This window comes from Aspergillus luchuensis, chromosome 4, assembly GCF_016861625.1.
Source record: "Aspergillus luchuensis IFO 4308 DNA, chromosome 4, nearly complete sequence".
Lineage (NCBI taxonomy): Eukaryota > Fungi > Ascomycota > Eurotiomycetes > Eurotiales > Aspergillaceae > Aspergillus > Aspergillus luchuensis.
Window position 1 is genome coordinate 58263 of NC_054852.1, and position 24639 is coordinate 82901.

The 24639-nt window shown below is 47.8% G+C and overlaps 9 protein-coding genes across 9 annotated transcripts; 6 read left to right on the forward strand and 3 right to left on the reverse strand.

The window, feature by feature from the left end:
- Positions 1–792: 792 nt before the first annotated feature.
- AKAW2_40024A (uncharacterized protein) lies at positions 793–1104 on the reverse strand (the record flags this gene model as incomplete). The annotated part of the gene is made up of 1 exon (XM_041688309.1): positions 793–1104. The coding sequence occupies one exon, from the start codon at positions 1102–1104 to the stop codon at positions 793–795; it is 312 nt and encodes a 103-aa protein (XP_041542107.1).
- Positions 1105–2824: 1720 nt separating this feature from the next.
- On the forward strand, positions 2825–5174 carry AKAW2_40025S (alpha-galactosidase; the record flags this gene model as incomplete). Its single annotated transcript, XM_041688310.1, has 2 exons — positions 2825–3582; positions 3635–5174. The coding sequence occupies 2 exons, from the start codon at positions 2825–2827 to the stop codon at positions 5172–5174; spliced, it is 2298 nt and encodes a 765-aa protein (XP_041542108.1).
- Positions 5175–6735: 1561 nt separating this feature from the next.
- AKAW2_40026A (uncharacterized protein) lies at positions 6736–7488 on the reverse strand (the record flags this gene model as incomplete). Its single annotated transcript, XM_041688311.1, has 4 exons — positions 6736–6888; positions 6946–7240; positions 7299–7401; positions 7452–7488. The coding sequence occupies 4 exons, from the start codon at positions 7486–7488 to the stop codon at positions 6736–6738; spliced, it is 588 nt and encodes a 195-aa protein (XP_041542109.1).
- A 780-nt stretch (positions 7489–8268) lies between these two features.
- AKAW2_40027S (uncharacterized protein) lies at positions 8269–9430 on the forward strand (the record flags this gene model as incomplete). Its single annotated transcript, XM_041688313.1, has 3 exons — positions 8269–8693; positions 8740–8945; positions 8997–9430. The coding sequence occupies 3 exons, from the start codon at positions 8269–8271 to the stop codon at positions 9428–9430; spliced, it is 1065 nt and encodes a 354-aa protein (XP_041542110.1).
- A 2094-nt stretch (positions 9431–11524) lies between these two features.
- Positions 11525–11893, forward strand: AKAW2_40028S (uncharacterized protein; the record flags this gene model as incomplete). Its single annotated transcript, XM_041688314.1, has 2 exons — positions 11525–11636; positions 11691–11893. The coding sequence occupies 2 exons, from the start codon at positions 11525–11527 to the stop codon at positions 11891–11893; spliced, it is 315 nt and encodes a 104-aa protein (XP_041542111.1).
- Positions 11894–13808: 1915 nt separating this feature from the next.
- Positions 13809–14193, forward strand: AKAW2_40029S (uncharacterized protein; the record flags this gene model as incomplete). Its single annotated transcript, XM_041688315.1, has 2 exons — positions 13809–13920; positions 13985–14193. The coding sequence occupies 2 exons, from the start codon at positions 13809–13811 to the stop codon at positions 14191–14193; spliced, it is 321 nt and encodes a 106-aa protein (XP_041542112.1).
- Positions 14194–17175: 2982 nt separating this feature from the next.
- On the forward strand, positions 17176–17556 carry AKAW2_40030S (uncharacterized protein; the record flags this gene model as incomplete). The annotated part of the gene is made up of 2 exons (XM_041688316.1): positions 17176–17287; positions 17351–17556. The coding sequence occupies 2 exons, from the start codon at positions 17176–17178 to the stop codon at positions 17554–17556; spliced, it is 318 nt and encodes a 105-aa protein (XP_041542113.1).
- Positions 17557–20117: 2561 nt separating this feature from the next.
- On the forward strand, positions 20118–21951 carry AKAW2_40031S (putative histidine acid phosphatase; the record flags this gene model as incomplete). Its single annotated transcript, XM_041688317.1, has 7 exons — positions 20118–20283; positions 20341–20425; positions 20483–20531; positions 20596–20724; positions 20775–20808; positions 20860–21117; positions 21167–21951. 7 exons carry the CDS (start codon positions 20118–20120, stop codon positions 21949–21951), a joined length of 1506 nt encoding a protein of 501 aa, XP_041542114.1.
- A 303-nt stretch (positions 21952–22254) lies between these two features.
- Positions 22255–23332, reverse strand: AKAW2_40032A (protoglobin family protein; the record flags this gene model as incomplete). Its single annotated transcript, XM_041688318.1, has 3 exons — positions 22255–22777; positions 22832–23102; positions 23182–23332. The coding sequence occupies 3 exons, from the start codon at positions 23330–23332 to the stop codon at positions 22255–22257; spliced, it is 945 nt and encodes a 314-aa protein (XP_041542115.1).
- Between the last annotated feature and the right edge of the window lie 1307 nt (positions 23333–24639).

Here is a 24639-nt window from a genome sequence, read left to right on the forward strand (position 1 = left end):
CGAACACAGATAAGAGAAACGACTGCGTGGGAGATCCGATAAGCTGATATGGTAAAGGTTGAAACACTATATGGCAGATAGTACTAACCTAAGTAGCTTGACGCTGTTTGGGAAGTTTACCGGCGAAACGTATCTGACCACTGTTGAAAGTATCTACGTGCTGTTGCCGACTCCGGCTAGATTTAAAGCTAGTGCTACGCCAGGCTGGCCGGTAGAGTGTTGGACAAAGAAAAAGTAACTTCAAGGTGACTGATTATTATAGCCTAGGTGGTAGTTAGTGCTGGCCGCTAGGACGCCGACCCAGAAAGGGCAGGTCCTCGTTAGCGGAAGAACTGGTATCAAACGTGCTGATTTGTATACTCTCCAACAGGTAAGGTAGCCTAGGCTATGGTACCGATGCATAACTGCATGACTGTGTCTGTCTCCGCTTCATCCACGCGGCCATGCGCGAGATTCTGGCTCGATTGATGACTGACATAGTCACATCTTAGGGTGTGCTTTGTGTTACGTTTCAACCAAAGGATTGTTATTGATAACCCTCCTCATCTTCACATGTATATACTGCTATCGGATTGTTCCAAATTATAAGTTCGCACTGGGACGGCTGTGCTCGAACGACATCTACCGATGATGCGACCTCTTCCGCCGCCAAATCCCACGAGAACCTAGAAATCTGGGAATCTGAGACCTGTCCAAAGCCCGACTACTATTTTTCACGGTCGCAAAGCCTTTCTCGATGACCTTCTGACCGGCTTGATCACCACGAAGCTCTGTTCCGGCGATAAAAAGTGGTCAAACGAGATCCTGGGTAGAGCGTGATCTGTTGCGCGTGTAGGTAAGCTGTTGCAAGCAATCTAAGATGCGACTACACGAGTAGTCCTTATAAGCTTCAGCCCCAGAGAGGCCCGATAGTGCCTGGGAGATATAGACCAGGGTAGCGTGAGAGTACATGGACACGACGAATTTGAAGTCCCAACGCTCAATATCTGACCAGGAACCAATCGATTCAATGATTCTCAGGTTCTGGGACTTAGCCGACTCGATCAGTGCATAGAGATTAAAACTGGGACGCTGTCGGCGGGGCCAGGTCTGAGGCCAAAGCATGGGTGTTGAGCCTCTTCAGTTGGGTGATGTTATGGATGCGAACGAAGTCAGCCAGCACCGCGTCTGATTGCTGGTAGGTGGGTCCATCAGAATATTATCAACCCGACTAAACGTCGTCAGTTGTGTCCACGCGGAGATTTCATAAAACTCCTGCAGGAGAAATTGTTCGACCCGATGGTGCGGGTGTTCCAGACCCGGGCGACCGGCCCCAGCCAAGATAACCTCACGGGCTGCCGCCAGATGGATACGCTGCTTCGCCATTTGGGCTTTTAATAAATCGCTGTTGCAGATTAGCTTGACAGAGCCCAATTCAACGAGAACGGCGTGGTTGGAATGGTCCGTGGGGGCCGCAGATCTCCAAGACTCAATTTGGCAGACTAATGCCATTCATCCCATCTGGTGTCAGGAAAGGGGCTCGTCTTGTGCTGGGCGGAACGTCATTGGAAACCCCGGGGACTTCTTTATACTTCCGATAATCTTTGCTTGCCGATGTTACCGATAATATGATCATCTCCCACGAGCAAACCTTCGGTCCTGTGGTTATCATCACAGCGTTCCAGACAGAAGAGCAGGCCATTGAAAAAGCTAGTAACTCAATTCATGGTCTACGGTGCTTGATATTTTGCAGAATACCGAAGGAGCCCATGGACTGGCCCAGAAATTGAGAAGCGAGACGGTATAGATCAATAGCAGCCACGACAGTGACTTGCGCACTCCTTTCGAGGGGATTAAGCAGGGTGAAATTGGGCGCGAAACTGTAGGGAGGCTCTCAATGTGGGCAAAAGTATATTGAATGCGAGGTGTCACATTATCTTCCGATGAATTGTTTCTGGATCTTGCGACCGTAGAGTCACGTGACATGCTCGCCATGTGGTTTGCTCTTTGGCATTAACTATCACAAATCTATCTTAGAAATCAGAGTTTAATATTCAATATGCCTTATAAACAATCTAGAATAATTGGCTTGCCACAATCTACTATGTGTTATTACGACTATTTGTCTATTTGCCGCAATTAGTTAGGAACTTCATCAAGACTCTTTGCATCATATGAGTCGGCGGTCAAATATATATATTCTCCCGTCTATTGAAACCACTCAATTGGAGAGCTCAACTAATTCATAACTACGTATGCTATTCAATCAATATGGTCCTTGAGATTTTTGAAGGCAACAGTAGGCAAAATGTGGGAATCGCATATGTGGATAACAGGTGTATTGCGTGATTCTGGTTTTCTTTCACTTTAATTGTATTTTTCTGATCCTGCTCTCGTTTTTTCTTTTACCTTCGCAAGTGCCCAAACCAGTGCATGCAAACAGAACAAACAGCACACCGAATGCCCCAGAAAGAAGAACGGCATCCCCGTTTCCGGACCATCCGGGGCAACTCCGCGGCCAAGGGGGAGAAACCTACTGCAATGAGCTGATCTTGCAGCTTGAACCATCGAGCAAAGCCGAAGATGGTGCAATAACAATCCCCAGATTGTCCCCTCTTCTCCGCCCAGGTAGTCTTGACGAGCATGGCAGGATGATCCCAGCCACTTTAGGGAATGAGGCGTGGGGGTGCCAAGCCGGCGCTGGGGAAAGATGGCCAGCAACAACCTGGGATACCCTCCGATATTTCCCCGGATGCAGTCAACCCTGTCCGGGGTTAAAAGGACGGTGAGAGGAAGGAATGCTTCACTCACCCACCATAAATCATCACCATGATCGGGTCGTCCCATGCTGTGGTGGCCCTGGGCCTCTTCACATTATACAGTCGTTCTGCAGCGGCTCCCGCAGTTGGGGCTTCAAATTCACAGGGTATGTCATGCGGGTCGTGAGGGATGCGACAACGCCGCATCTTCAATCAGAGTGCAAGCTGATTTTATAGCGATCATTGCGAATGGCACTGATTTCGCGTTGAACGGCGACAATGTCTCATATCGGTTCCATGTTAACAGCACCACCGGAGACTTGATCTCTGATCACTTCGGTGGTGTCGTCACCGGCACAATCCCATCGCCAGTGGAACCCGCTGTCAATGGCTGGGTTGGCATGCCTGGTCGAATTCGTCGGGAGTTCCCCGACCAAGGCCGTGGTGATTTTCGCATTCCCGCCGTTCGTATCCGGGAATCGGCAGGTTATACTATTAGCGATCTTCAATATGTGTCGCACGAGGTGATTGCGGGTAAGAATGCTTTGCCTGGCCTGCCTGCCACATTTGGAGATGCACAAGACGCTACGACTTTGGTAGTCCACCTCTATGACAACTATAGCTCCGTCGCCGCCGACTTGTCATACTCCATATTTCCAAAATATGATGCCATCGTGAGGAGTGTCAATGTGACTAACCAGGGCCCGGGTAATATCACCATCGAGGCCCTTGCAAGCATAAGCATCGATTTCCCTTACGAAGACCTTGACTTGGTCAGCCTCCGTGGTGACTGGGCCAGAGAGGCCAATGTTCAGAGAAGCAAAGTGCAGTATGGCATCCAGGGGTAAGTCGCTTATCATAGAACCGACAATGTGACGTTGCTGACGAGGGATTAGGTTCGGAAGCAGCACTGGATATTCCTCTCACCTTCACAATCCTTTCTTTGCCATTGTAGATCCAGCTACTACCGAGTCGCAAGGCGAGGCATGGGGCTTTAACCTTATCTATACGGGTTCTTTCTCTGCCCAGATAGAGAAAGGATCGCAAGGTTTCACCCGGGCACTGTTGGGTCTCAACCCAGATCAATTGTCATGGAACCTTGGTCCTGGCGAGACCCTAACCTCCCCGGAGTGTGTTGCAGTATACTCGAACCAAGGACTCGGCTCAGTGTCTCGCAAATTCCACCGACTATATCGAAACCACCTCATGAAGAGCAAGTTCGCCACTTCCGACCGTCCCGTTCTCCTGAATAGCTGGGAAGGAGTTTATTTCGACTATAACCAAAGCAGCATTGAGACTCTGGCCGAAGAGTCCGCTGCCCTGGGTGTCCACCTCTTTGTCATGGACGACGGCTGGTTTGGTGACAAGTACCCTCGCGTGTCCGATGATGCCGGGCTGGGAGACTGGATGCCCAACCCAGCACGCTTCCCAGACGGGTTGACCCCAGTCGTGCAAGACATTACGAATATGACCGTCAATGGAACAGACTCCACAAAGCTTCGTTTTGGTATTTGGGTGGAGCCCGAGATGGTCAACCCCAATTCCACTCTCTACCACGAACATCCGGACTGGGCGCTTCATGCTGGGCCCTACCCCCGTACCGAGCGTCGGAACCAGCTCGTTCTGAACCTGGCGCTTCCGGCTGTGCAGGATTTCATTATAGGCTTCATGACCAACCTCTTGCAAACTCCAGGCATCTCTTATGTTAAATGGGACAACAACCGGGGAATACACGAGACTCCGTCCCCGTCCACTGACCACCAGTACATGCTAGGGCTCTACCGGGTGTTCGACACGCTGACCACCCGCTTCCCAGATGTACTGTGGGAAGGATGTGCCTCAGGCGGCGGCCGCTTTGATGCCGGTGTGCTGCAGTATTTCCCCCAGATTTGGGCTTCTGACAACACCGACGCGATTGACCGAATCACCATTCAATTCGGGACCTCACTTGCCTACCCGCCATCAGCAATGGGAGCCCACCTGTCCGCGGTTCCTAATGCACAAACTGGTCGCACTGTGCCTATTACTTTCCGCGCTCACGTTGCTATGATGGGTGGCTCTTTCGGCTTGGAGCTCGACCCAGCCACGGTGGAAGGTGACGCCATAGTCCCCGAGCTCCTTGCGCTGGCGGAGAAAGTGAACCCCATCGTCTTGAACGGAGATCTGTACCGGTTACGCCTGCCTCAAGACTCCCAGTGGCCTGCCGCACTTTTCGTGTCCGAGGATGGCGCCCAAGCTGTTCTGTTTTACTTCCAGGTCCAGCCAAATGTCAACCATGCCGTGCCGTGGGTTCGGCTACAGGGGTTGGACCCTGAGGCGCAATATACTGTTGATGGTGACCAGACTTACTCCGGTGCAACGCTGATGAATCTGGGGTTGCAGTATAGCTTTGATACGGAGTATGGTAGCAAGGTAGTCTTTCTGGAGCGGCAATAATCAGAGCAATGATCGTCATGTACATACTCTCTGTGCCTAGCCAGTTCGGCCCAAAAGCAATCAAACTAAATCTTCCCGGTATTATGTACATATGTGAAGACATGCTAAGGATAGAGTACAGTGATTAATTTCAAGTGCGCGTGTCCTGCGGTCAGCAAAGGCTGTCTTGGCTGACGTCGTAGCCCTTGCCTTAAGTAGCCGCCTGCAGGATATTCAGGGAATACCGAACTAGCAGAGCTTAAAAAGGTGACGGAGCTGATCACAAAATGCTTGAAAAATTGTCTGGCGGCATGTGCAGGATGTAGCCACTTACCAATATGGTAAGGCGTTGTCGATGTGTTTGAGTGGTTAGCCGTCAGCTCCAACCATTCTTTGCAGCATCCCTTACACTGGACGTTTGTCCATCTAAGTTGATTGGGATGTAAACCATAATCGGATGATGCATGCCACTTTGCGACGATTCCAGATATGACCGCGACACAAGCTGGGGATGCCTTATCGGAGTCACCTAGTTGATGAAACGCAATCAATATTCAGTTAAACAATTAGCCTGCAGAGGAGACTTTCTCCCTAATCTTCACAAATTGGTTGTACTACCCCTGCATTCCGGCTGCTGGCGGCGCAGACCGCAAGGCCATCAATAGCATCATTGGCTGAAACCTTGTCCATCAGTGGGCTGCACCACCCAATGAGATAATGATACCTTCGACCTATCGTTCCAATCTGGCTCTCTACATGAGAAGCTTATCTTGTGTAACTTGATCGCGCGGCACCCATTCCTTCTCAGGATACAGCTGCGCCCGCATTTATTATGTCCCTGGCCAAATGACACCTTCTCATTTTGTCTGGAGAAAGCCTTTCTGGTACGGCAGGCTGCAAGAGGTTGTCCGGTACGCAGCCGGCCCATCAGATCGCATCTCAAGGCCGTAGGAATACGGTCTTCATTACACTCTGACAGTTTTGGACTCGAGCACAGAAACCTAGTTGTGATAACCTTTCAGCATACATACTGTATTTCTTCGACTTTATGAAGCAGCTTTATTCATCCTCAAATTTTCAACTCACAGACACACCCTTAAGATGACAGGTATGAATGCGCAGGAACAATGTCCACTCTCACTGTCCAAATAAGCACAAAAGCTTCCAAAGGCCTGGTATTATACATTCAAATTTCCGCTTTGTTTGATCTTGATGAAAGCATCCTCCATTGCTTCATGTGCGGTGGGAAGCCTATATCCATATTCAGACAGCTTCCTTTCAAGCTTGCCAACATCAAGACTTGTGTTGCACCGTGGAGCCATAAGAACCTTTCTCTGCTCTTCTTCTGTGAAATTCTCCCATTGAAGTTCAGGCCATATATGCTTCTTAAGCAGATCCATGACCTCATTGTGGGTGAACGACCCAGGATTGGTCTAATCCGTTACATTAAATTAGACATGAACCTAATTTCCATCGAAAGGACTCACAAAGTTGTATATTCCTGTTTCATTATGCCTTGCGAGCAAGATCATGGCAGGAATCAGGCTGGGCAAAATGCTCCCTGACTAGATCGTTCTCAGTACTAACTGAGGTAAGGGTGGCTCTGACTTACATTCGGGACGTTTATTAACTTCTTGTACGAAGCAAGTTTGGTAATCATATTTTTAGGGTGCAAGTCTGCGCCAATAGGGTTGCGGATACGGAGGATCAACACATTGGAGTAGTGCCTCAAAACCTACCAAGGGGATCAGCTGCATTAGTTCCTCAAAATGGCAGGATGCTGCAAGCATACCCTTTCAGATAAGACCTTCGTGTTAGAATAGAAGCTTCCCGTAAAGTTTGGCTCATCCTCCTCGGTATAGCCCGGACCGCCCCATGCGTGGTCCTCATTGTAATCGTAGATGCATCCCGACCCCAAATGGGTGAGATGCACGTCGTGGATGAAGCAACAGTCAGCCAGGTTCACCGCACCGAGTATGTTGGAACGGATCGTTTCCTCTTTATGTGATTCGCACCAATCCACGTTGGGATCACCGCGTTTGCCTGCGGCATTGATGACATGAGACGGTCTTACTCTAGCAAGCTCACTGCGTGCCACTAAATAAGAAAGTGAAGAGCGATTCAAAAGGGGTCAGAAGGGCAGACCTTAGAACCTCTTCTCGGTTTTCTATTCGTGCTTGGGAGACAACCAGCTCATCATTCCCTCCTCTTATGGCATCCTGAATTTGGCCGGAAACCCAACCGTTGCCTTTAGACGTCAGATGGGATGCAGACGGGAATTATGAAAAGAACACTCACCGAATAGAAGAAATCTAGTCGGTGCTTGACCTCCCATAGTGTAAACCCTTTCGGTAGATGTCGTATCAGACGGAGTATCCTTTAACTTATACCAGCGGTGAATGTTATGTCCCCTACTCAATGATGTAGGTATCTTTCCCGTGGATGGAGACTTTTAGTGGTAATCGCGATGCTTATATAGATGAGCCCCTGCTTTGGGCCCGTCATCCAATCTCAAATGGCCCAGTTTCCCATGTATGGAATTTCGTGTGTCGTCACGCCACATTATCCTTCCGTCGTACATGTCCTGACTCGTCATATAGTTTACCAAATCTAGATTTCTGCAGATGAGAGTGGATTAGTATACGTCACCAGAGCTCGTGTCATGTCACCTTCTCAGACAGATATTGGTTCGTGATCCATGGCACACGCTACAGAACAGTCCATGAACGCATTGAAAAATAGTAGATTAAAGTTCACCTTCCAGCTGTTCAAGGCAATAAGAGAAGTAATGATGTCAAAGTCTCATATTGGGATGATAAATGACGTCTTGGGAAAGCTACTCCCCCTTGTTAATAGGCCAGGTGATGTCCTTTGCAAGGCGGATACATGGATTAAAGTAAGGATATCCTGAAGTAACGAGTTATCACAGGGTATGTGAATGTCACTCCGCTGCAGGAAGCCTGGTTCTTCGAAGATGGTATCCACCGTGGCAATAACACGGTCACAGTATATATACCTACCCTGTGACCTCCTAATCTATGAGTGTACTACAATTGAAATTTGTCATATCATAAGCATCGAAGAGAACGTCCCATCTCCAGAGCCATTTTTCACCATGGCTATCACTACAATCACTCCTATGACCAAAGGTCACAGAGACCGGCCAGGTTGTGACGTGAAGAATATCCTAATTACTGGAGGAGCAGGATTCATTGGATCTTGGATGTGTCATCACCTTGTCCATCAATATGGAGAACAGTACAGCATTGTCTGCCTTGATAAGCTGAGCAATGTGTCTAGCTTGAACAATCTGAAGTCGGTTCTGGATAGACCCAACTTCCACTTTGTCCAAGGCAATCTCCATGACAAGGAACACCTGATCAAGATTATGGACGAGTACAACATTGATAGCGTCATACACTTTGCTGCAGAGTCCAGTGTTCAGAAGTCATTTAGCGATCCTGCTGCTTTCGTGGACATGAACGTGTGTGCGACGTTCCGGTTACTGGAAGCAATGAAGGCCCATGGAAAGATTACAAGGTATTCCCTTCAGTAATAGTACTCATCTCCAGCTGATGTGGTATAGGTTCGTACATGCCTCGACGGATGAGGTGTATGGGGAAACATGGGGGGTCAGTGTGGACGAAGACACGCGTATGAACCCTACCAATCCTTATGCCGCTAGCAAAGCTGCAGCCGAAATGTTCATCATGGCCTACCGAAAGAGCTTTGGTATTCCCGGCATGATTCTACGGTGTAATAACATTTATGGACCCTGTCAATACCCCGAGAGTAAGGCTAGTTGCCCCATTACTCTTCATTAATACTGACCTTTTCTTTCAGAGCTCATCCCCAAATTTGCTTTGCTTGCCAGGGACGGCCAGAAGTTGACAATCCAAGGCAACGGCAGCCGTACTAGAAATTTCGTTCACGTCGCTGATGTAATTGCTGCATATGATATGGTTCTTCATAAGGGTGTTCCCGGGGGTATTTATAACGTCAGCTCATCAGACGAAGTATCAGTGCGTGATGTTGCCATTGGAGTTTTGAGAGAATTTGGACTTGACACAAGGGGAGGAGTTGATAATTTGATTGTTTCGATGCCAGATAGGCCATACAACGACAATGACTATGTTGTCAAGGGTGACAGGCTCAAGGAACTCGGATGGTCTCAGAGCGTCTGCTTCAAGGAAGGACTAGCCGACACGGTCCAGTGGTATCGGGAGAATGGGGACAATTGGTGGAAGGAGGCACTCGGCAATCAAATCAGCGTGTGACATTAGCCTCCGAGGAGCAGTGATAATGAAGGTATACTTTCTTTTGGAAAATGATGTGTCCGGCCGAATATTTCCACGCAAGTTGAAACTGAATGAATGAGCGCGGTAGCTAGGGTTTCTAACCACAGTGATGTGGGCACTTTTGCGTAATGTAAAATTTGAACATTCATCATAATATCCTCGTCCATCTCTGATGAACTCGCCTGTTTCTATAGACTTGTTAAGAACTAGGGACTATTTATCCCCCTGTTCCCCAGCGGATTCATGTCTCGTCGATAGCTACTTTAACATTATAGCCAGTCATGAAGGCCGCGATGCTGCTATGGATCCCCGCCTCCATTCATCTATCACCTGGGACAGCTTTGTAATTAGAAGGACTTGAGATATTCAGAGCCCAATTTGCCTTCGATTGGGGAATTGTACGCTCAAAATTTCAGATTCTGTGCCCGAATAATCATAGAGTAATATCCAAAACTGGCTATGTAGTGGGCGACATTAATGGCGTGTCCTAAAATGTAGGGAAGGCGTAGGCACATCTTGGTGATCGACGCCACATACTTGAAAGCTATTCTGTGAGTTCCTCTACCTCTAGGTCCCACAAAAGGCGAATGTGTGTCTCACTGGCCAGTGCACAATACATCCCGGAATATGTCCCCTGCTTGAAGTTCGATCACTCTCATTGGGTCTTACCAACGTGCATCGGATCAGATGCTTCCCTGAGACTGGAAGCCCGCGATTCAGCTTTAGCACGTACAATCTTGCATCAGCTCTCGTATAATAGCCATTCTATTCCCGCGGGGTGTATACCGGTTGGCGAGAGATGGGCCTCTTTGAAGGACAGAATATCTACTGTAAGATGTTTTCGACTCATCCGAGCTTTGAAGGTGGTAGTATTGAAATACCATGCCCAGCGGGGCACTGATAATAGAGCTCAATAATATGGGTTTTACTCGGGATTTGGTATTGAAGGAACGTGTACTAGAGTCGTTGATGAGGAAAGGAGGTGTGTGGAGAATAGCAGGTCGTATTACTTTGTTGACTGAGTGAGACCGACGTGCAACGCTATGCTTGACACTATTGGAAACTAATGTTAAATCGTGACATTCATTTTTCTCAGCTCTACGTGTGGTTTTGAGGATTAGGGTCAACCCGATCGCTGGATTTCAGCTGATCGGCGTGCGGCGATCCCAGCCGCAGTCGAAATCACTCACTGCACCCTGATTCAGCTCCCACTACTGCAGTCCCTAGATGTTCCCTCCTTATTTTTTATCTATTTTCTTTCCTCCTATTACTGCGGAGCCAGCGGAGTAAGCTCGGGCCGGAAGTCAATCGCAGGGCTTTTTTTATGTAACCATTCTTTTGATTCCCAGATCTGCAGGGCTGCCTGGTACATGACCACGCTTGTTTTCCCTGAGTCAGTTGCCAAGCTCGCCTTAGCCCAGCCTGTTTAACTAAAAACATTGAAATACTCTTTCGAACAGATTATTTTCAGCTATTTCTCCATCCGTGAATCTACTGATATCTTTTCACGAGTTCGCCATGATCGACAGTATCCTGCGTCTCGCTTGATTCCGGCGTCCTCAGACTGCATTAAATCCTCACTTGTTATTTTTGTACTCGCGATAGTGACTGATTGCCTTAAATTACGAATGTGTTATGTCTTGGCATGTGTCATCATAATTTCAGCTTTGCTGGAATAATTGCGAAAGATCCAAGGGAACAGATGAGTCCAGAGAGCAAAATATATTACTGTGTCATTTACTCTGCCTCTGCCTAAGTGCACTCGATGGGGTTGGTTAGACAAGCATCAATGGTGTAATTTCACATAAGTGAAGTGGCAAGAGGTTGCCACCTGACGCTGTAGGAGCTGTTCGAACTATCGATTCGACGTTGCTTTTTCCACACCATTAAATATTCCAAATATGAAACTGTTTGATTCCTTTCCTCGGTCCAAGTGAGATGAGATATAATCAGGCACCATGTCTCCTTAAGCCCTCAAAATTCAGCACCGCGCAGCATCTATTCTGATCCAACTTGACATTTCTCTACTCAACTCGACCCGGAAACCCGAACACATTCATCTAATCATCCATCATGAAGCTGATTTCTACCGTCACCGCCACCTTGCTCGTCTTCACCAATGCTGCAAGCGCTGGCCAATGTGTAGCTGGCTTGAACTACTGCGGAAGTACTTTGGTCGATGGCGGTGAGAAGCCCAGAAATAGTCCCTTGGTCAGCCCAGTAAGCTGATGTATGGCAGGATACCATGACATTATACAACAAACTCTCCGAAACTCTGGTGAAATTGTTCTTTCAAACTCGCCGGGCGTCTGGTGGGGCACTTACTGGAAGTGCAATCCTGGCGGCTCAATTACCTATCTCGGAGGTTGTGCCGGTGGTTGTATCGATGCCGGAGCTGGCAAAAGTGACATCTGCAACCATGACGCGTCCGATTGGCTATAAATTGTATCTAGTGAAGGGCACTGCTTTGCTTAAGCTATAAATTGTATCTAGTGAAGGGCACTGCTTTGCTTGAACCTAGTGAGGTCGAAACCTGCCGTTTTACATCTTAGCCAGCTCTCGAGTGTTCTTTGTACAATGGCTTGTCGATGTCCTGTTGTAGATCAAGCATTCGTGGCTTGGTTTCAGTCAGCCCTTGGCAGATAATAGACCACATGGGAGGGAATAACGGTCTAATCGAGCACGACCAGATCAGAGCCTGTAATAAGCTTTCATGTTCACACTCGCAAATGTAGATAGCGGTGAGATAAGTTCGCTGTCCAAGCAGGTTAAAGCGATGAGAGACCGTGTATAACTTCGATACTTCGTCCGGAAGATTAGTCTAAACAAAGGAGAACTCGCACGCTGGTATAAGTAAGGGCGAGATTTCGAGACCCTGACTTGATCAATTTCTCGTCTTCCGAGATACCGTCTTGCAGTAGTTTGGTCGCACCAAGCCATCAGAAAAGGACCCGATTTCAGCACTATAAATTCTATTGAAACCCTGTCATAAACCCATAATTTAGGTACGTTAATGTGTCGGATTTCTGTATATATCTCATCCATATCATCCAAATTAGGCCGTCTTCGTATTAAATGGGATGTTGCTCTTCCTCTAACATAAAAAAATCATGTACAAACGCATGATGGCTTATTGGTAATCCTTGTATAACACACATCACATCAGTGTAGCTTTATGACTCTTGTCAGTTGACTGCCTGCGGAAAGCGCCATGTCTTTTAGATTGGTGAATATTTACACATCGAAGTCTATTCGAGAAAGCTTTGGACATGGCTGGCGAAATTCATATTCATGTGAGATGTCCAGTGAGTAGAAGGCTAGATACGGGATGACTAGCGGGTGGGTTAGTGAGTCTCTGTCATTTGCAGACGATATTCCAGAGAAAGAGAGTAGAAATTAACACAAGATAAACGGAGTACATCACCAAATCACCGGAAGTCCATTGAATACATACTGGGCACTATGACTTCAGTGATGTTTGTTTTTATGAGCTATGCAGACATTGAGACCGGAGAGCAACAACTCCGAGCTGGATCTCCGAATATCCCCACGAGTAGTCCTCACATTTACCTCGATCGACACATTAGTACTAATGGTGGCAACCCAAGACATCCCCGAATTCCCGATTAGAGAGGCGGGTCAGCCGAATCCGACGGGATTAAGCTCGGGTGGGAATAGATGCGCCGATCCGCATTATGTAGCCTTGCTAGTTGTCTTCTTCGGGGTTTACGAGGCTGAAAACGGGGTATTCATGGCCAAGTCCTACATGCAGTATGGAGTAGCCTACTGGTATTTGCATTACCTTCCTGCGGCTGTTGGAAGATACGGGAATGGGTGTCTGCAGTTATAGGACGCTGGCCACGAAAGGGTTCACCAAGTTTTTTAAATCATTCTAATGGGCTAGATATCCCACATTCCATTTTAACTGGCCCTGCATCATGCTTCGCCACGCGCGTGTTCAGCCCTTTGTTTTTGATCAATTACAATCCACGGACTGAAGTATAAAGTGTGAAAGAGTAAATCAGATGGCTGTTGCTTAACTGGTCCTGAGGCATGGTTACACAGGTTTTGCTTGTTCAATGCATTGTGCTGCCCATCTCGATAGTGTCGAAATCTAGAGGGTAGTTGCAGAGCTTCGTGCATTTCAGCTCTTGTGCTTCCCCACATCGAGATCCAACAGACCTCACATAGCTACGTCATATTTCATGAGCCACGATGGACATGAAGAGGTATGAATAAGAGCCCATGTCCCCTCAACCTACCTAGAAAACAGCGCAGTTCCTATCGCCTATCCAATTCATCCTGCCTCCTACCTCGAGAACAACAAGGCTGTCGGTTTTTACCCGGAGAGTTTACCATGAAGTTGATTGGCACTATCACTACCGCCGCCCTGGCCTTCGCGGCCGCTGGGAGCGCTGCCGTCTGCACGCCTGGCTTGAATTATTGTACACGCGTTCTGACGGACGTCAGTAAGTGGCGCCCCTCAAGGTATCCTAGTTCGTGGAGACGATACTTATATCTTGAGTTTCATAGGCGGTAGTAATTTCGAAGCTATACAACGAGAGCTGCAACGCACGGACAACGTTTGGCTTTCCAATTCTCCCGGCCTCTGGGGCGGTCTAATCTTTCATTGCAATAATGACAAGTCCATCACTGAAGTCGAGAGATGTCCCGGTGGCTGTGTGAATGCTGGAGCGGGGCAAAGTGACTACTGCAGCTCCCAGACCAGACTCTGGGGTTAGATCGCCGGTATCTACTAGCGAGTTTTATACAGGATGTATGAAGACGAAAGTAGACACATTTATTGCGTGAGGAAGTACTGGGCCGTCTGGTGTATCTAGGGACTAAGAATGAATCATCAGCCGAGATATACCTTTCATGAAAATGTTCATTAATTCTGTTTGGTGGTAGGGAATCTTATGTCGTTAGATCATTCTCCACATATTCAAAAACTACCGTAGCTAACAGCCTCGTTCCTATGAGGACATGTATGTCAGATCTGAGTCTTCCAAAAGCCTCTGCCAGTAGCTTTGACAGACTTCGTGACTGGAATTTAGATTTACATATTCTTCTACTATGTGTTTCCAAGTAGACGATGCTAGGGACAAAGGCACCGTTGAGATAGATCATTAAAACTTCCCTTTTTCCAGTCGAGTACTGAATTACATGACGATCAACAATATTATTGGATATAAATATGATCAGGAATGGGATCGTGCATTTGGTACTAACGTGTGTATCGGAATATTTTGTGGCATGAGGACTACCTACTGTGCAGGAACCGCCAGAGAGCGCGTCAACTGCGAATTAACGTTTTGACCATTCTTTCATGATATCACAAGAGGTTTGTTAACCACTGTATGTAGCCCTTCTGCCAGATAGTACTTACAGCTCACAAGGCGGTAAAGGAATGCAGAAATCCAATGTAAGCATTCCTACGTGGCTGGACTGTTGCTAATCAAGGACTGGCACGGAATGTGTAATTTTACTTGAGTACTAAGATAAGGATCAAATCGCAGTGGTCCATCCATAAGATTTGCTAGCTTGCTCGCTGGGTGCGGATCTGTGGTCTACTTTATGTAATCCGCCAGCATCCTCAATGTCCTCTTGGAGCTGCTGGAAGATACGAAAAGGGCTGTCTGCCGTTACGGAGCCATGGTAACCAGGAGCTGCACCAACCTTTCTATATCAACACGATAGCCTATGCCTACTACATAACCCATTAGGAGGTTGGTCCATAGTATCGAGCGTCCAAATCGTTTGCTGTGTGTCGGTCTGTTGACCCCTCATCACGATTTTGTTTTTCCGTGGCCCACAAAAAGCAATTCGAAGCCTCATGGACTAGTGATTTAGACCACCGTGTTCATCGCCTTACGAGGTAGCTTCACATGGAGCGACTACCCTTCTAAGCCTAGTCTGACAAAATTTGGACCAAGCAGCTTGGGCCAACCGCACCCCAGTCTCTTCAGGTTGGCAAAGAACGCTAGTTCACAATTTCAAGGATTTGCAAACAAGAGTGAACTTGGCCTCCGGTAGCCTTCAGCCAGACCATGAAAGAGGCGTTCATGACATACTATACCTGACTGACACCGCACAGACTAAAGCTGCAATGCTCCCCTACAGTTGGAGCCAACTTGCATTCATCATACTGCCTACATCGGGGTCTGCCTGCATGAAGCTAATGATGTGGGGTGGTGAGTGTGATGGTGAACGAGTCATGCATACTGGTGCGGAGATAGTTGCGACAAATTTTCACACTTTGAACGGACCTGCTCGGGCTGATTCTAGGATCCGAGATCACCCCCGTTCTTCACCCAAAATTAGGCAACTAGAAAACGCGGGAGCGCCTAGGCGTGACACAGATGGAGTTCAAGAATAGGCGAAGTGGAACAGGAAATGAAGCTGTTCGTCCGGCGCAATATCTACCACGCGCCCAAGGGTCGTATGTGCATGCAGGGGCGTATCCACATGTACTTGGGTCTTCGGATCACATTCCTGTCTGGGAGAGATAGGATATCCCGGTTATGGACGATTAGTTTGCCCTTCCAGTAAGGACCAGCTACAGTAGCGTTAATTAAAAATACAGTAAGTGGTTTATTCTTCATCGAAATGGCTAATTCACTATCCTGTCATTCTTTGACACAGGACAGGGTCCTATCTGTTATAAAAGACAAGAGACCAGACGGGTAATGACCACAATTGGATTGCGCCATTATTTCTCAATTGCTTGTTCATAGGACCTACTTGAGCGGACGGGTACATCGGACTAGTGAATCAAGGTCAGCCGATTGATTCCTTAGTTTGCAGTTTCGCCGCCTGCTCCGCCAATCATGCAAAGAAATCTTTCGCGCACCCTAGATCAATAAGCAATCACTCGGTCGATCAGAAGATTTTTTTCAGCCGGAATGCTTTAGTTGGCTCTGTTCGTGGGATTCCTTGTTAATGCCATTTCTATCACACAATCTTTCAATGGTTTTTATGCCATGCAGATTATGCATCCAAATGCCTCATACCCACCGCAGTGACCATTGTACTACGACAGAGCCCATTCAGTCAACCCTCCTAGAGCCCTGCAAGGCAGCTTGTATGTACTAACCGTTCGTAACGATGTGAACATTGTGTTACATATGTCAAATATGCGGCAACATCACACCATAGCGAAATCTGTCTTCATACGTCATTCCCCATACACCGCACTCAGGGAGGTAAATGTAACGGTACTAAACCACATATTTATCATTTCAGACTACTGAGATATGATCCCGTAGGTTTGGTAAACAAGCTCCCATATCTATTACAGTTAGCCTGTTCAACAGCAACATGCGAGTATTAGTGTACCGGCAGTGTTGCATTGCTTTCAACTCCATTTAAGACGCCAAGACGATAGAGTGAAGACTGTGGAACAGCATGATATTTCTTATTGGACAACACCAGTTGGCCTCTCTAGGCCTTCAGCTGCTCAGCTGAATAGTTCTCATGATCCTCGATCATCGGGCTTTGTTGAAACCCCTCCTCGCTTATCACCCACAGCGTTCCATAAAACAGTACCTATTGATATTTCTTTTGCTGTTTGCTGAGGGCATAAATATGGGGCGCGCACCTCAACAATTTGCACTTCATTCAGCATAGCATTCAATCTTCATTCTTCCCTCAGTTGCAGAATCGAATAGGTCCACGTTGGATACAACCAAGCTTCTCATAGCTTCAGCACGAGACTAGCCATCATGAAGGTCACCGCCACCATCGCTGCCGTTGCCCTGGCATTTGCGGCTTCCACGAGGGCTGCCACGTGTACCCCGGGCTTGGACTACTGTTCAAATGTATTGTTGGATGTCGGTGAGATTGCCCTTCGAGAACTTACTGGTCTATTGGGTAAAACTAATATGTTCTCCAATCAAGATCCCAGCAACCGTAATGCTATCTCGCAGACCTTACAAAGCAGCGGAGGTGGCGATTACGCCAACGACCAGTTTTCATGGCATAGCCTTATATTCCATTGCAACATTGATCATTCCCTCACTTGGCGGAGGTGTGGAGACCTTGAACTGTGTGCCAATCAAGGCTCTGGCAAGAATGATGTCTGTGTATATGCCCCCATCTTTTGAAGCTCTTAGGGATGTGGATGGAAGGCATGCCAGGGGCATACCATTTAACCAAGGACTGGTGAAGTATGGGCATACAAGGAAGATTGGTGAATTATGCCTCAATTAAGCAAATATATAAGGCGAGCAACTGATAGTCTCTTCGTTGTTACATACCCTACAACAAACCTCGGGTGAAGGTCCATTATTACTATGATTGAGTCACGCTATGGGTGTAGACAATGAGTACCAGTATCGTGATAGCTACGCCGGTACGGTCGCCCCCAATGATCCCGTAGGCATGTTCCCATAAGGGAAATGCTTGATCAAAATATAAAATGGAAGAATGCAGAGGTTGGGCGGCACTCGTCTGTGTCAACGTAATATGCCCTGCTGTGTAATCCGCTACTTCCGAGCATCAACCAACCGATACGTATGGCACGAATCGAAAGATAGCACAGGTGTCTCAGCCGCCACACACGGAGGACTGTTCACCGCAAAATATGGCGAATCATGCGGTCGCAAATCGGGGAAGTCCTCCCATCAAACCTGAAGACATAGTTACAGTAAGAAGCGTGATTTACGTAATTGAAGGATATTACAGCACTCAGTAGCCGAATGCACGATGAATCCTGGAATCATTTCACCCCTGTTCAGCTACTTGAACGACGACTAATCACGTTGTCCCCTTCCTCCCCTACAATTGGCCTGCTTGCTGGCTGGCTGGGAATTAGTTCGCGGCGCCACATCGACCGGCTTCATTTGAAATTGATATTCCCGGGTACGTGGGCCGGGGATAGGCCGGCAACTAAGACGCATCAACTCACCAGACTCACCAGTAGTGGTACTAAGAGGCAGCAGTTCGCAGAAGCGACGGCTGATTTCAATTTCCCTTGCGTCTTGAAATGCCATGCCCCCGCACCGCAGGGACCTCATGCCAAGAGAGTCCCAGCTGGTGATATACTTATATTAATGAATAGTACCCATTTACGGATTGCGTCGGTCATTTTTGCTACTGCTTCTAGAGCGCTGACATTTGAGATTGTGTCGAGGCAGTGAACCCTTCAAACTTAAACTCCTAGGCCATTCAGTAACATAGGTTCCCGCCCACGCCGGCAACCCGCCTGGATCGGCCGCCCATGCAGTTGGTACAAAGGACATCATTTTCCGGTATAATGTATATCCTCAATGGGGTAACTATTGCTTCAAAAGCGTATCTCCTTATACCTTCAGTAATAAGGTCTTCATGAGAACTCTTGTCAAGCTTTCGATTATTAATTCCTACTACTAACTACAGTATCAGAAAATATTATGTAATTCCATCACAATCGACATGTTCCACATTCGAGGGGAATATATATACTTTACTATATTCTTTACTCCCTGTCAGGTAGAACATAATTTGCCTGTCACCGGATATAAACTTATAGGTTCACTCAAGTCCTCCCCCTGGATATGTTCTTGGAAACTATAGAAGTCGAATCCACTACGCTTTAATTATTGGAACTATTGCGAGTCAGATATTTATACGGGTAGTATCTAGGAAACTTGCTGCTACGTCACCAACACTTTGTCTTTCCCATCCAAGACACACAAAAACCGGTTTAAAGCCAGTCTATTGTCTGGCTCTCACCACAATCAGCAGTCCCGTAACTCGGAAAAAGCAATTATATACTTCATAGACCGGCGAATGAGGCCACAGTGTCTATGTTCTTACAAAATTAAGTTGTATTAATTGAACCTAATACTGTGCTTACTTCGTGGACCAGCTTAGTCCATACTACTGGGGCCAATTTAGTACCGATCACAGTATTTCTTGGCTTCTGAGGTTGGACTGTAAGTCTGATAGACGAATCATTGCATGTAGTGTTTCCATTCAGCTATTATCTACTCAAGCAGAGCGTATGCTTCGTACATTCATGTTTTACACAACTCACCTATTAAAACAGCATGGCATTTGTGATTTCTCTTAGGTTTATTCCACTTCATCTGCTTACATCCCTGGTCTGGATATAACACTTTTATTGTCGCTATAGCCAACCTACATCTTATCGAGTCTTCGAGGAGAGAAATCTTTGATTGTCTCTCTCATACAGTCCTTCATTAACTTCTTGAAACTTTCGTGGAGGTAGCCATACCATGTACTACTGCCAATAAGGGGTTTGTTGTGGATCAACAGATCGTGGCAGTTGCGAACCCGGGAATCACTAGTAAGTGTTCACGTTGTGCTCCATCTGCTGCGATTGGCCGCCCCGCTCGGCAACCGCAAATTACTTTAAAGAGGCCGCTTCGCCTCGCTTGATTTCAACTTAATATACCTCTGGCACGTGGATGGGCTATAGGACGGCAAGACACTTTCCACCACTAGCGCTACTACTAGCAGTACTTAGACCTACCGTCGGACGCGACCGCCAACTGTATTTCTCCTACGACATGGGACGCTACTTCCTAGCAGCAGGTGTATCCACGGTGTGAAATTATATAAAGCTAGCTGTTTATCTCCGAACAGTCCTTCTCACCCCTGATCCATTGGATAGTACCCTGCTCGTTCCATTCATTTGTCACTCTTCGCACTTTGACTCAGCATGGTGAGATTTCTCATGCATTCGGTTATTTCTTCATGGCTGCTGGTATTGGTTAGCGGGAGCAACGCCCAGGTCCTAGCTCCCACTAATGATATCTTATTCCCGTCGACACCGACAACCCAAAACCCCCTGCAATATGCCGGCGGAAATAGCCCTTACTTCGCTGGTACGAAACCTTTTCCTCGCATTCTGTGGCCATATTGATCCTTATTTGTATTCACAGGCCCGAATGTCTTCGGTATCGACAGTAGGGTTCCAGATAAATGCTCGGTCCAGCAAGCGGCTTATGTCGTGAGGCACGGCAGCCGGTAAGTGCTCCATGACGTACTGCGCCCAGCTGTTTGAGCGCTAAGCTTGAACTGCAGCTTCCCAGATTCTGGCTCATATGAATCATGGGTTGGTATCAAGGAGAAGGTCTGTTACTTCCGTCACAGTAATGTGTCAAGTCACTGCTATTCATGCTAACCTCCGATACTAGATCCAAGCTGCCGTTAATAGCACCGGCTTTGAGGCCCGCGGATCACTGGCCTTCATCCCAGAATGGACTACAGTTTTGACCAATCCAAGCCTGCAAATGTCTCAAGAGTCAATGACAGGATGGAAGGAGGTACCTGTCCAATCACGAGCATCAACATGGTATGATCACTAATTGTGTAGGCGACTGATCTGGGCTACCAGCTGCGGGCCCGATGTAAGACCGTAGCCCCATGCTGATTTTCATTAGTCGTTAATGGCAAGACAGATCCCCACTTCTACGAAGATGGAACTCCATTCTATGCATGGGCAAATGCTTACCAGTATCCTCTAAACGAGTCTAGAGTCGTTCAGACCGCTCGTGCCTTCGTCAATGGGTACCTCTACGAGTATGCCGACACGTACGGCACTGTGGTCAGCGTGAACTCAACCGGCTCAGTCAGCGCTATCGGCAACTCTCTAGGACCCTCCGATATGTGTCCTGCATTTTCATCAATCTCCAGCGGGGGGAACAATGTTACCGATTGTAAGTCTGGGGGAACTCTATCCATGCGACCGGGCTAACTCCGTGACAGTCGACGCTACCTGGACTCCCAAGGCGCTCGAACGCATCAACTCCCTCGTCAGTGGTAATCTCACCTTCGACGAGAGCGATATACTCTTCTTCCCCTATATGTGCGGCTACGAAAGTCAGATAACCGGACGTCTGAGCCACTGGTGCGGAGTGTTCACCGAGGATGAGCTACGCAACTACGCTTATTCGCAGGATTTGAGCTACTACTACAAAGTCGGCCCTGGTTCCGTCGGCCCGTCCAAGGTGCTATTCCTACCTTTCCTAAACAGCCTGATGGACCTCTTAAGCAAGGGTCCGGGTCAGGTTGGAACCAATGCGGATGGTGGTAACTTCACCGTTCCCAACCTGATCATGGCCTTCTTGAATGACAATCAGATCGCGGAAATGACCGCTGCCATGGGCATCTTCGATGACGAGCCCTCCCTACCCATCGACCAGCTCCCCGCACACCATCTCTATAATATTGCCAACTGGATCACTATGCGGGGCACTGTTGCCTTTGAAGTGTTGAGTTGCGAGGTCGAGTCTAGACGCCGAATGAACGACAAAACATATATCCGCGTACTATTCAACGACGCCGTCTACCCCATCGCCCACTGCCAAAATGGACCAGGCCGTAGTTGTCTGTTGTCTGATTATATCTCCCTTCTCGGGGAAAAGACCAAGGCTGCAGGGAGCTTCGACGAATATTGCAATGTTACGGTGGCAGATGCTCCTAACCCAGTCGCAGGCGCCAGCTTCTTCACTGACCTGAGCCTCGACTTTTTCACCTTTGTTAAACCGTGATTGTGCCAGTTCAACTACATTGTTGCTCTAGAGTGCATGCCTTATATTCTTCATCTACAGATGTTGGAAATTCGAAAAGTACATACGAAGGTCTACTTCAATCGTTGTCCGTGGTTGTGGTCTCCTGTCAAACATGGCACAACCCGACCGTGGAGAATTTACCCGTGAATACCCGGCTGTACATACCTCACCTCCATCATATAAAGCCGAATTACATAGTGCATTTCTATCTTTATGAAAATTAGCTCTCTACTATGTAGGTCGACATTGACTACCATTTTTGCCTGTTTCGTGGTCCTCACGTCACCGAGAGCAGCGACCAGATTCGGTATCAGACCAAACCTTTGTTTCGTAAGATGGTGCATAGTCAGGTGAAAACGGGCACGCAGGATAGTCCGCGGCCGCTTGCTGTGTGCTAATGCTAATTGATGTGCGTGCAGTCGACTGACGATCGGAGAAAATGCTAGCAGATTCTGCCCGGAAAGATGAGGTACTCCGTACGCTGCTTGTCTCCTCATCCCGCTGATCGCGTGTGTTCGCATTGACATTAGTCGCGTTCGTTGTCGGCTTCTGATCTCGATGGACTGCTTCAACTTCCGCCTCAAACTCGGCACCGTCCCTACATCGCCATCGAGCAAACAAATCATTCTGAATCCAGATCACTTTCCCCAGTGCACGGATCAGCGCAACCCGGAAGGGGAGTGACATCTTCTCGCACCCCATGACTCCTTCGATGAGCACATCTTGAATATACCCGAGACACGCGCCGATGTGTATGTATTCCACATCAAAGGAGATCATGCGGTCTTTCCCCGTATGCATACGCCTAGTTCAGCTGTCAGTCGGCAGATCCAGATCGTCAAACCAGTCCGACGCTTACCCAACTTTGTCGAGGTACGCCCAAAATTCGATCTTGGTCGGATCAGAACATATTCGAGTAATGTACCAGCGGAGGAACATTCGGCGACATTGTATATAGGGGCTTTTGAACTCGGGATACTCGTCAAGATCCTCCTCCGACGTTGTGCTGCGGGTCTTGAATACACGGGCTGTTATATCTGCCTCCAGGAGCTTGGAGTATACGTGATCGACAAGGGTGGGTGCTAGTGCTTTGATGTATTTGGATCCTTTGTTTAGAGCAATAACATCATCTGGTACATTGTGTCAGTGATACAGTCTGAACTGTATTCGTCGTGGAGACATCTAGACACGATATACGGGACGACTGACCGGCAGTGAAGCCAATAAACTGTTGCAGATAGCGGACGCGAGCTTCAAGGTCTGTATAGAGGGCTTTCCGATCGACATGACGCGGCAGAGCGCCTAAGCCGTTGTAGTCTGCCATGTTGTATACTAAAGCAGTGGATTGGTTCTGGTACATTTGAAGTGGCAACCTAACTTATTGCCACATGGCACTCCATCCGGGCCATACTTATAGCCTGCGTTGAAGAACCCATGCAAGGGCGTCATTCAATCTTTCTGTTGATGGAAAGTGATGCATCCACCGAGGTTGCCGTCCATGCGCATTTAGGGTTCTGAGCTGCCTTGTCCGCGGTCGGGTCCAGCAATGACAAGCGAATCACCAGGTCAGTGGGAACAGGTATCCCCGCTATGTGGCTTCTACTGAAACTTTGCCACCCATAATACTATCATATCGCGTGGGTGACAGATCCAATCGACTAGGAAACTGTTCGAGTTATTGCAGAAACTATGAATAGCTGCGGCAGGGAAGTCGCCGAACTCCCTCCTGTCTCGGCCGTATCCCAAAACAATCATCCTTTGACATTCTATGAAACGTCAATCCTTGTGTGTGATCTGTATGCTCTATATCCGCAAGTTCTGATTAGTGTCATTGATCGCGCATTTTGACCCCTCGTTTGTATTGTGACACACCGAATGCGTCCGAACTATTCCCTCGAATCTTCTCTCGGCATGGCGGGCTAGTCCAGGATCCGTGCGACAGACGCGTAGATCCTGCGCGTTGAGTTGGATCCCTGTCATTCGCGTGGCGGAGAACCGTCCACTTGCAGAAACGCTTTCGTCTAAGTGATGCTTCCAATTCTCAAAATAGAGTTTTCTTCCTTGCTGTGAGGAACGACGTGTTCTGAAGTTTCTACCTCATGGCCCCGTGCGGACACGGAAGACCAAGAGGCCATCATTAACAACCAACACAGCCAATGCAGCCATCAGCCCGGTCGTGTTGCCAGGTTACTTGCGATACCTACTCTTCTGACAAGCCCGAATTATCTGCTCCCGTAGTTCTGACATGGCAAGGGGGTAAATGATCTCATGTTGAAGCGATAGTCTGGGTACAAAGTACAACTAAATCATGTTGACGCATCAAACATCTCACGGCTGGAGAAGCTCGCGATATGCTAAACTAATGGCTTTATTTTCCTCTATTGCATGGCCTATGTCTTTGAGTAGTCTCTGTTAGGTTTGACACGAACGGAATTGACAATCCTTTCCTAATTGGCACATCCCTTGCAACCTGGGCCTCGCATATTACAGCTCATTACTCCGTATTAACCTCCACAATCTCAAATCAGATGTGGACATGAGAGATAACTGCTGATCATAGAAATATGCCAGTGATTATCAGCAGTAACTACACACTATGACCAATCCAAAGCAGGAATGGAAGGTTCCATTCTTCTTCGGGTCCTCACAATTCATTAAACATTAGTT